Below are 11,358 nucleotides of genomic sequence, written 5' to 3'. Positions count from 1 at the left end.
ATCTCATAATGTGTGTAAAAGAGAAATGACAGAAAGTTCTCATTTGGCAACTGACTCTCGTGATAACAAGAAAAGAAAATCTACAGGTGTTGCAAAAGGGACATCTCAGCAGAATAAGAGAAAAAAACATGTTACTGAAAATCCTTGTTTTTTTGTAAAAAGAAAGGTCACTTTAAGAAAGATTGTCCCAAATATGCCAAATGGCATGTAAAGAAGGATAAACTTCTTACTTTGGTTTGTTTTGAAACTAATTTAGCTTCTGTACCTAGAGATACTTGTGGATAGATTTTGGTGCTACTACTCACATAAGTATATCAAAGCAGGGTTACCTGTGGAGCTGGCCGCCAAGTGATGTTGAAGATTCATTTATGTGGGCGATGGCAAAGTAGTTCCAGTTGAAGCTATTGGAATTTTATATTATATTTAAAAAATTGTTGTTATTTGGATGTGAATGAGACTTTTGTCGTACCGTCATTTAGACGAAATTTAGTTTCTATTTCCAGTTTGGAAAATTTTGATTTTTCTTGTTCTTTTGGAAATAATAAAGTTGGTCTTTTTCAAGATTCCAAGCTTATTGGTAACGGTTCTTTAATTCATAATCTATATATGCTTGATTCTTTTGCTTCATTTAACAAGATCCTAGTATCTAATTCATGTGGTACAAAGTGTAAATTAAATGAGAATTTATGTTATGGTACAAGCGTTTAGGTCACATCTCTAAACATAAAATTCAAAGACTTTGTTAGATGGAATTCTTGATTCTCTTGATTTAAGTAATGTCAACATTTGTGTGGAATGTATGGAGGGAAAACAGATAAATATAAGGTAATTAGGTGCCAACAGATGCTCAAATGTCTTAGAACTAATACATACAGACATTTGTGGTCCATTTCCTATGGCTTCTTGGAATTGACAACAATATTTTATTATGTTCATAGACGACTATCCAAGATATGGGTACCTATATTTAATTCATGATAAGTCTCAATCTTTGGACGTTTTCCAATCTTTCAAAGTTGAAGTTGAACTTCAACTTGGAAAGAAAATTAAGACTGTCAAATCTGATCGTGGTGGTGAAGACTATGGTAGATATGATGGATCAGGTGAGAAACGTCCAGGGTCCTTTGCCAAATACCTAGAGGAAACCCAGCATGAATGGTATAATGGAAAGACAAAATAGAATACTTAAGGATATGGTAAGAAGTATTATTAGTCATTTTTCTCTACCAGAATTCCTTTGGGGTGAGGCACTAAAGACTGCAGCATATATTCTTAATAGGGTACCTAGTAAAGCAGTAGCTAAAACCTCTTATGAGCTATGGATAGGAAAGAAGCCTAGTATTAGGCATCTTCACATCTGGGATTGTCCAGCTCAGGCTAGGCCTTATATGCCTAATGAAAGAAAATTGGACTCAATAACTATTAGATTGTCCAGCTGAGCACTCTCGGGGTTTTAAGTTTTATGATCCCACTTCTAAATCATTGTTTGAGATGGAAAATGCTAGATTCCTTAAGAATGTTGAGTTTGGAGGAAGATAACATAAGGGAAGTTTTTTTAGAGGAATTAGTTTCTGTTCCTAATGTGGTTATAAATTATGTTCATGCTCCAATTCCTGACTTCACTATTAAACCAATTATAGAACAACTCAATAATTATAGAAAGTCCCCGTTGTTGAACCTGACGTTCAAACTCAACAACTTCAAGAAGTGTCACTAAGGAGATCAACTAGAGAAAGAAGAAGTGCAATTTTAGATGATTGTATTGTATTTCTATAAGAACATTAGGATGGGCGTAATGGAAGATGATCCAATAACTGTTGGCTTTTTTGCCATTAATCTCAAATTAATTAATTTTAATTAATTAATTAATCAATGTTTTGATGATAACAAACTCAATTTTTAATTACTGAAAATCTTAGTGTTTTAATATGTCCATAGCGTAGAGCTCAGAACAACGATTCCAACACCTCTTGAATCACTCAAATCGGAGCTAAAACGAAGACGATATGACCGAAACAAGTCTATAGAGAAAATACTGTGGTGGATGACGTGGCATAACCAGACCATTTGCATGTAGACATGTGGCAGCATATTGGTTGAATGGTGGATCATTAAGAGATTAACATATGATGGACTTTTGATTTTTGGATTGATTTAAAATAAAAAAATTGAAATTAAAAAGAAATTTAAAAGGAAAATAAATTTAATATTATTTTATGTTTGTGTCTAACGGCTAGTTTTTTACACATGGTATGTTTTTTATTTTTGGATTGACTTTAAAAAGAATGAATTTAAAAAGAAAATGAATTAAAAGGAAAATAAATTTAATATTATTTTATGTTTGTGTCTAACGGCTAGTTTTTGACACATTGTATGTTTTTTTTATTTTTTGGATTAATTTTAAAAAGAAAATGAATTTCAAAAGAAAATGAATTTAATATTATATTTTGTTTGTATCTAACGACTAGTTTAGTTTAAAATCTCCACCATTGATTTTTCTTTTCCAAAATCCAATGGTCCAAATTAATTGTGGTTTCTAAAAATTTTTCCATCTCTATATAAACCATCTTCCTCTCCAATTTTTAAACCAACAAATTTTACATTTCATAATCCTCCAAAACTCAAAAGTTCCATTGTTGCTCTCTCTAAGTTCCCAATTTTTCTTTTCATCTTATTCTTGAGAGAGTGTTATTGTATTGTGAGGATAAACTTGTTGAGTGCTTAAACTTGTAAATCCACTCTAGTGAGAGTTGTATTGTATTCTTCAAAAATTCCAACATTTGTAACGGTTTGATCCTAAACCGTGGAAAAGATCGGGTTTGCTCTTGAAACCGTAAAAGGAGCGGTAGTGTAACGGTTGGGCTCTAATCCGTGGAAAGAGTCGGAAAGATTTTATTCAAATTTCCAAGAGGCGCTTGGAGAGTGGAGTAGGTCGAGTTTGACTGAACCACTATAAAAATTACGGTGTCTTCTTCTCTAACTCTTTCCTTTTTATTTTTTGCAATTAATTTAAGCAATTTATTGTATGTTTTAGTTTGTTCTTATTTATTTGCTAAATTTTGATAGAATTAAATTATCACATTTTTGTCATCTTATTTGTTGCATAAATTGAATTTTTCTTATTATTTATAAAAAGTGTATTAATTAGTTTAATTGAGTTAATTTAGAAAAAAAAAACTTAATTAAACCCTATTCACCCCTCTATTGCCATATCGATCCAACAACAACTTCCAACAAGCTCTACAAAGTTCTAACTCTCAAAAGTGGATAAATACTATGGAAGAGGAAATAAAATCCATGAAAGACAATGACATTTGGGAACTTGTCAAATTGTCATCAGGAGTGAAACTCATAGGTTGTTAATGGATATTTAAAACTAAAAAGGATTCATATGACAATATCGAAAGATATAAGGTTCCTCTTGTTGCAAAGGGTTTTACTTTAAAGGAATGCATTGATTACAAAGAGACTTTCTCTCTAGTTTCATCGAAAAACTCTTTCAGGGTAATCATGACACTGGTAGCTCACTTTGATTTAGAGCTACACCAGATAGATGTAAATATTGTGTTTCTCAATAGGAACATTGAGATGATTTATAAGGTGCAGCCATAAAACTTTTTGTCTGGTAATTCAAAGTCTATGGTGTGCAAATTGAAGAAATCCTTCTATGGTCTCGAGCAAGCCTTTCATCAATGGTATCAAAAATTCCATGAAGTGATAACCTCCTTTGGTTTTGAGGTGAATATAGTGGAAGATTATGTATATCACAAGTTCAATAGGAGTAAATCAATTTTTCTGGTGTTATATGTCGATAACATACTCATAGCAAGCAATGATGTAGGTTTATTGCATGACACTAAGAGATTTCTCAAAAAGAATTTTTAGATAAAGGATTTTGGTGATGCTTCTTTTGGGAATTGAAATACTGCGAGATCGTTCTCCAGATATTTTGAGATTGTCACAAAAGAACTATATTGAAAATATTTTGAGTAGATTTGGCATGAAAGATTGTGCACCAAGAGATACCTCAGTTACTAAAGGTGATAAATTTCACTTAGGTTAATGCCCCAAAACCACACTCGAGACTAAGGAGATGCAAAAGGTTTCTATGCATCGGCTATTGGAAGTCTAATGTGCGCTCAAGTATGTACGCAACCAGATATTGTGTTCATAATTGGAGTGTTAGGCAAATATTTGACAGGGATGGATCATTGGAAAGTAGTCAAACCGGTTATGAGGTATTTATAGAGAACAAAAGATTATATGCTCACTTATCAAAGATCAGAAATTTTGGAGATCATTAGGTATTTTGATTCGATTACGTTGTATGTCAAGACACTTTACGATCCACTTCAGACTATATTTTCATGTTGGCTAAAAGAGTTGTATCCAAAAAAAAGTGTTAAACAAACACTTATGGCTTCTTCTACCATGGCTACAGAGTTTATAATATGTTATAAGGCGTCCTATCATGGAATATGGTTGCGAAATTTTGTCACTGAACTATAGATAGTAGTTGGCATAGAAAGACAACTAAAATTATTTTGTGACAATAGTTCGACAGTGATATATTTCAACAACAACAAAAGCAATACGAAGTCAAAGTATATAGACATGAAGCTTCTGGTTGTCAAAGAAATAGTTCATAATGGTTAAATTTTGATAGAACACATAGGAACAAACTCTATGATGGCAGATCCATTGACTAAAGATTTACCACCTAAAGTTTTTCATGAGCATGTTGCTCACAAGGGTGTTAGTCACTTTTCTAATTCCATGGTTTAGTGTGAGTTTGTTATTGAGGATGTTCTTTGACCTTATTTTGTTTATTTTCTATATAGAATAAAGTTGATGATTTATGTTTAATTATTTGAACTTGTTTATCATGCATGCAATTTAGTAAATGCGGTTTAGCAAAAAAAATTTAAGAATGATCTCACTATGGAATTTAGACCAATTGGAAACATACATAATCTAGATCACTTTGCATGTAGTTTTCATGTTATCTATCCATACTTGATCTATTTCATTGAATGTATTGGTATTTGTGATCAAGGAAGATTTAGTTACAAGGGTAGTGACGGAAGTCGCCTGGATTTCAGGCTAATACAGAAGATGGACCAGATTGAACTAAAGGAAAATTCTATTATTGAAATAATCTGTTTATGCACACTTAAGGTTTATGTAATTTAATTATATTAGGTACACAAACATAGTCTAAACAGGAAACTGTTAGACATATTTAAATAATAATATGTATAATTAAAGTATGATTTATGTATGTAGATTAATATTTTATAACATTGGGTTATTTTATTAGATTAGGCCTTATTATGTGATCTAATTAATTATGGCCCTAGATTCCTAGTTGAGTATGGATTTAACGGGAAGAAGTTTATTCCTAGTTTATTAGGGTTTAATATTAGGGTTTAATGAAAACACTAATTGAACTAGTATATAAAAAAATCTTAAGGCTATAGTCCCCAATATACCAAACTATAAGCACTCAGTCTTTCTTGAATCACATCTAGAAAGAGATCACACTAAGGGAATTCAGAGTTTTTGTTGAGAAAGACAATAGTCATCTTAAAGTCATCGTCATCTTGAAGCTATCATCAATCTCAATGGAATCCGATATTTTATTTATTCTTGATAATTTGACATGAATGATCCTAGAGTTAATCTATTTATTATAGATTATATTTTGTTTAACAAATAGAAGTTAAGAGTTATAAAAAAAATTTAATTTTATAGCTATTAAAGTTTCATTTTGGTATTAAATTAAAGAAAATGATCTTTAAAGTAGGAGAAACTTTTTACATTTTTTTTTTTTAAAGAGATTCTTTTTTGCAAAGATATTATAACCTCTAACATCGAAGTTGATAGTATAAGCACGATGTCAATTGAGCTACACTCATGTTGGTCAAATCCTTTGAGTTTCTACTAACTTATTATTGATAATTCATAATTAATTAATTATCTATTATATTGATAACTAATAGTTAATTATTTATATCTATTTATAATTAATCTTTTATTGCATATTTTGTAAATAAGTAAATGACAGATATGACAAACGTCTCTAAAACAGCTTTCCATTATCCTCACTTATTAATAGAACAACAGATAATAGATTATAGATTATAGATTATTATAGATGTGATTTTTTTAATTCCCTTATTAATTACAAATAAGTAGGATAGATAACAATTTGATAGATGGTTGGCTTTTTTTCTTTTTACATTTTTATTAGGTTTTTTAAAATAAAAATTTTATAGTATATGTTTGTTAATTAAATTTTCCTATCCAACATCTTTTAAAAAAAAAAATTAACTTTTACTTTTAAACATGCTAAGTTGCATATATTATTAAGGTGCAATTTAGGTAAGTTCTAAATTTTTCATTTGAATAATCATTGAAAAATCAAAGTATAGTACAAATTTGATTGAATTTCATTACAACACTTACAAATTTTTATTGAAACTATTTTTTCATAAATTATTAATTTATACATTAATCTAACTTAATTTTATGCAAAATTTAGACTTATTGAAATCATGGAATACCAAAAAAAAAAAAAAAAACATTCTTCTTTTTTTTTCAAATTTATCTAACAATCTCTCCAAATAATATTATTTTGAATAGATTTCTCTTACAAAAATATTTGAAATACAATCCCAAGCACATTATAATAAATACAACATTCAAACCATTTCATTTACGTTTCTACAATAACTATAAAATTTTGAATTGTCATTTCCGTCATTATATAACCATTGTAACTTTGAATGTGAACAATTATAACTTTTGTTCAAAATCTACCTAGAAAAAATGCTCAAACTTTTTAATTGTCATTTTTGTCGTTAATAAAAAATGAACGAAATAATTATATCAAAATAACTCACAATATTTTGTGGATGAGCTAAAAGTTTAAGAAAATGAAAATTATGCACCTTTAATGGACAAAAAAATATTTTGAACCATTGAATTCTTTTAAAAACTAGGAATTATACTCGACATACAAACTGTTAGCAAACAAAAATATTAGGAACGGTTGCAATCTTCAACTTCATCTTCATCTTCAGACTTGAATCTTCAATCTTCAAATTAAAAGTGAGAATTGACCCACAATATAAGAATTGTCGAAAAGTTTTGTGTTTATATATTAATTTTGGCCTCTATTAATTATTAAATATTTTTTTATTCTAATTAAATCCCGATAAATTAAATATGCCAATTATTACACCAATTATTCACGTTTTATGTTACGTTTTTGTGAAATGGAACTTAAAAAGTTTTTTTTAAATCATTTTACAAATTAAGTATAATAAGTCATAAATTTAATGTATTTAATCTTAAACTTTTCATTTATTTCAAATTAGAAAGTGGGTATAAATGTAATTAATTAAAATGTAGAAGGATAAAATTGTCTAGAAATGTTTTTCTTGAATTTGCTTTTTATATATTATAGATATAGATTTTCTAAACCTCAGGGACTAAAGTGTCACTTTTGAAACTTCAGTGACCGAATAGAAACTAAACTCAAACCTTAGGAACCAAAAGTGTAATTTATCCATTAAAAAAAATGAAAAGGTTTACTTTTTTAGTACAACAATTATAGGGTGAGTGATTGAACCTTGAATCTCTTGAATCAGAGTCATGTCAATACTAACTCACTTTGACATTAAAATGAAAAGGTTAACTAAGATATTATTACGCATATGGCTAAAGATTAATCAAAAAAAATGCAATAGAAAAAATCTAAATGACATTATTATAATCTTGAAAGCTAATGAATCAAAATTCTAATCTAACCAAATAAGTTCAGACTAAACAATTGAAATGTTAGTATTCGATTACTTTATTTTGTCTTTTTTCTTTTTCCTTTTTTTTTTCCTTTAAGAAAAACAAAAGTAAGAAAAGAGTGGTTTAGAGTCTTTTTCATGATTAAACTTTGCCCTACTTAGTTCTATTTCGATTATTGATTAAATTTGATTACATTATATCCGAGGCGAGCATTATATCATCAACTAAAAGATTAGTATTTCAAAGATTATATGTTAGCGACAACAGATCCTTTACCTATCTCAATAATTGTATGATATTGTCTACTATGAGCATAAACCTTATGTTCTTGCTTTTGAAACCACCCATAAAGTTTTATATCAATGGAGGCAATTGTCTTCATTTATATATCTATGATTGTTCTCTTTTCCTAATTGACGTGGAATTTTGTTTGCACGTAATAGTATTAGTGGGGTGTTATACTCAACTAGCATAAAACTTATATTCACCCACCCCACATATCGTCCAATAAAAAAAGAGAAAATAAACTAAAATAAGTTTAACTCAACGGTAATTAATATATCCTTTCATCCAGAAGGGTTGGAGGTTCAATCTCCAACCCATAATTATGGTACTAAAAAAAGAAACCAAAAAATAAATCACAAAAAAATGGACATTCAGGATACAAAGCATCTCAACAAATGAAACCACACGACGGTGTCTAATTTCTCGGCTTTTAAGGCGGAGAATTGTCCGGCCCGGTTCATCTCGCCGGATCCTTTCGACGATCCCACTCTCTCTCTTTATATATATATATATATATATATATTTCAACAAACAATTCTCTTACAAAATCCCAATTCATCTGAAAAAATCGAGATCCAAGGAGAGTGGGGACACAAATTCGGATCTCTTCTTTTCGACCTTGATTCCTTTCCCCTTTCATCATCATCTGCGAAAATGCCCGCCGGAACTCTTGAAGTTCTTCTTGTTTCCGCCAAGGGCCTTGAAAACACCGATTACCTCTGTAAGTCCCTTTCCCGATCGAGATCTTTTTCAATTTCCCTCTAATTTCCGGTTTCTGTTTCCCGATTTCTTATATGGGTGATTGTCAAATATGTTTTTTATCCTGATTTTTATTTGATCCTGATTCTGATTATGTGTTGGTTGGTATCTGAGAAAGTGATGGTTGAAATGAAACTCATAGGCCAAAAGGCTTATTGGGTTGGGTTTGTTTTTTATATTGATCTTTGATATATGGGGTTTATGTCAGTCTTTGTACACATTTATCTGCATGTGAAGTGTTTGTGGAAATGTTTTTAGAGGGTCAAGTTTGTAAATAATGAGAAAACAGAGTCGTTTTATGGAATTTGAATTGGGTTCTGGTTTCTTGTGTAGTACTTAATGTTGTGAATATTCTTGCATTTTTGGATCCTGAACTAATCTGATTCTTCTAGCTTTGTGTAAAAAGGAGGGTACTATTGGCAGATTTTTGTGATTTTTTTTTTTTTTTTGGCCTTGTGTTTAGAATTGATGAACTAACTGTGATATGGGAAATTCATTTGGCGATAAGGTTTAAAAAAAAAAAAAATAGAAAAAAAAATGTCGGAACACCCAAAAAAAATAAATATCTTAGCGCTATGGTTGAGGTTTCTACTTCTTTTGAAGTTAGAAGTTCAGATCTTCATATCACATTTGTACTTAAACAAACTTTTTAACTAGTTTTTTTTTTCTTTAAACAAAATAAAGAATAAAAGAAATTAAGAACTTTGAAATGGGTTTCAAAAGTATTTTGGGAAAAGTCTTTACAAAATGTACCTAAAAGCCTTCACTCTTTATCTAATATTTCAAAGGTGTGAGTGGGGTGCTCTGCATATGCTATATATTTGGAAGGGATGAATTGTATTTCCATTATTTCACATCCTCCCTCTTACACATTCATAATGATTCATAATGTCCCAAATCAAAATATATAATTGATATATTTTTGTTAAATTTAAAGGCATTGTATTAAACAAGTATTCACCAATCACCATCATTTTACCCTCATACTCATTCATAATACCACTACTTTGTTTCCAAATAAAAAAATGTAGTCTTTTATATTCTAATTTTAAGGTAGTCTTTGTATTAACAAGGTCTTCGTGGATTTGAGCAGGTAACATGGATCCTTATGTTACTCTTACTTGCCGCTCCCAGGAGCAGAAAAGCAGTGTCGCATCAGGTTGGTTTATCTTCTACATTATACTCAAATTCCCATTATCTCCAAGTTTCAAAACTTCCAAGTGCTTTTATCCTCAGAAAGGATGTTTCTTGATTGCAAACAGGAAAGGGATCTGACCCTGAATGGAATGAAACTTTTTTATTCACCATATCTGAGGGTGCAGAAGAGCTCATCCTGAAGATATTGGACAGTGATAGTGGAACGCAAGATGACTTTGTTGGTGAAGTAAAGTAAGTAAAAATGCTTCTTAATTGGCCCTGTAACCAAGCAAAACTCTAATCGAAAACAAAAGTAATGTGGATATACATAGCCTTCGACACAAAGTTGATACTCAAGCATGCGTTATTTCAAGAATCATAACTGGGGATATAGTTTCTCTAGTTAGGAATTTTGAGTTTGGTGTATGAACGGTGCTCTTGGCTGACTTGCTTGGCACGGTCATTCTGAACTCTAATTGATAATGAAAATACTCTTATATCATGTGATATATTTTGCTCTATGATGACTGTTTGATGATGAAAACACAAGCATGTTCAAATGCCCTGTTTATTATTTGCAGAATTCCACTGGAACCTGTCTACCTTGGAGGAAGCCTCCCAGAAACAGTATACAACGTGGTCAAGGATGAAGAATACCGCGGAGAGATCAAAGTTGGCCTTAAATTTTCTCCTGAGGTCGTTATCCTTCTTTACTTTTGTCAATGTTGCAGAATTATCAGATAAAATCATGACTTTTTGGCTTGTCTGTAAGGGCATCTCGTGTGCATTTGCAACATAATTTAACACTTCGACTCTCTTGCTGCAGGAAAGGACTGAAAGAAGTTTCCAAATGGAAGAAGAAACATATGGTGGATGGAAGTAGTCTTCATATGCAGATTGAGAACCACCACCACTCAATGATTGTTAATTGTATGGTTTGAGAGAATTGGTATCCTATTTGTGTTCAGAGATTAGATCTTTGTTAAGTTAAAAAAACTGCCTTGATGTTGATGGTTGGTCTTTTGTTTATGTTTAGATTTTTGGAATGAACTCTCGAATTTCTTTATGGAATCAACGATGTATTAAGTATTAAAGAGTAACTCACCACTCGTTCCATATATATTTGTGTTTTTGCTCTAAGAAATTACATCCAAACAATTCTCTGAAGTTAAAAATTACCACCACTCAATGATTGTTAATTGTATGGTTTGAGAGAATTGGTATCCTATTTGTGTTCAGAGATTAGATCTTTGTTAAGTTAAAAAAACTGCCTTGATGTTGATGGTTGGTCTTTTGTTTATGTTTAGATTTTTGGAATGAACCCTCGAATTTCTTTATGGAATCAACGATGTATTAAGTATTAAAGAGTAA

At 30.5% G+C, this 11,358-nt stretch overlaps 1 protein-coding gene across 1 annotated transcript; it reads left to right on the top strand.

Annotated features, from left to right (window-relative positions):
- Positions 1-8,387: 8,387 nt before the first annotated feature.
- LOC120067844 (Calcium-dependent lipid-binding (CaLB domain) family protein) lies at positions 8,388-11,105 on the top strand. Its single transcript, XM_039019444.2, has 5 exons — positions 8,388-8,812; positions 9,944-10,009; positions 10,113-10,239; positions 10,569-10,683; positions 10,814-11,105. Exons 1-5 carry the CDS (start codon positions 8,746-8,748, stop codon positions 10,868-10,870), a joined length of 432 nt encoding a protein of 143 aa, XP_038875372.1. The 5' UTR covers positions 8,388-8,745; the 3' UTR covers positions 10,871-11,105.
- Positions 11,106-11,358: the final 253 nt, after the last annotated feature.

The sequence above is a fragment of the Benincasa hispida genome, chromosome 12 (assembly GCF_027475165.1).
Source record: "Benincasa hispida cultivar pf3 chromosome 12, pf3_genome.v1.1, whole genome shotgun sequence".
Taxonomy (NCBI): Eukaryota; Viridiplantae; Streptophyta; class Magnoliopsida; order Cucurbitales; family Cucurbitaceae; genus Benincasa; species Benincasa hispida.
This window is presented reverse-complemented; position numbering and strand designations above follow the sequence as displayed.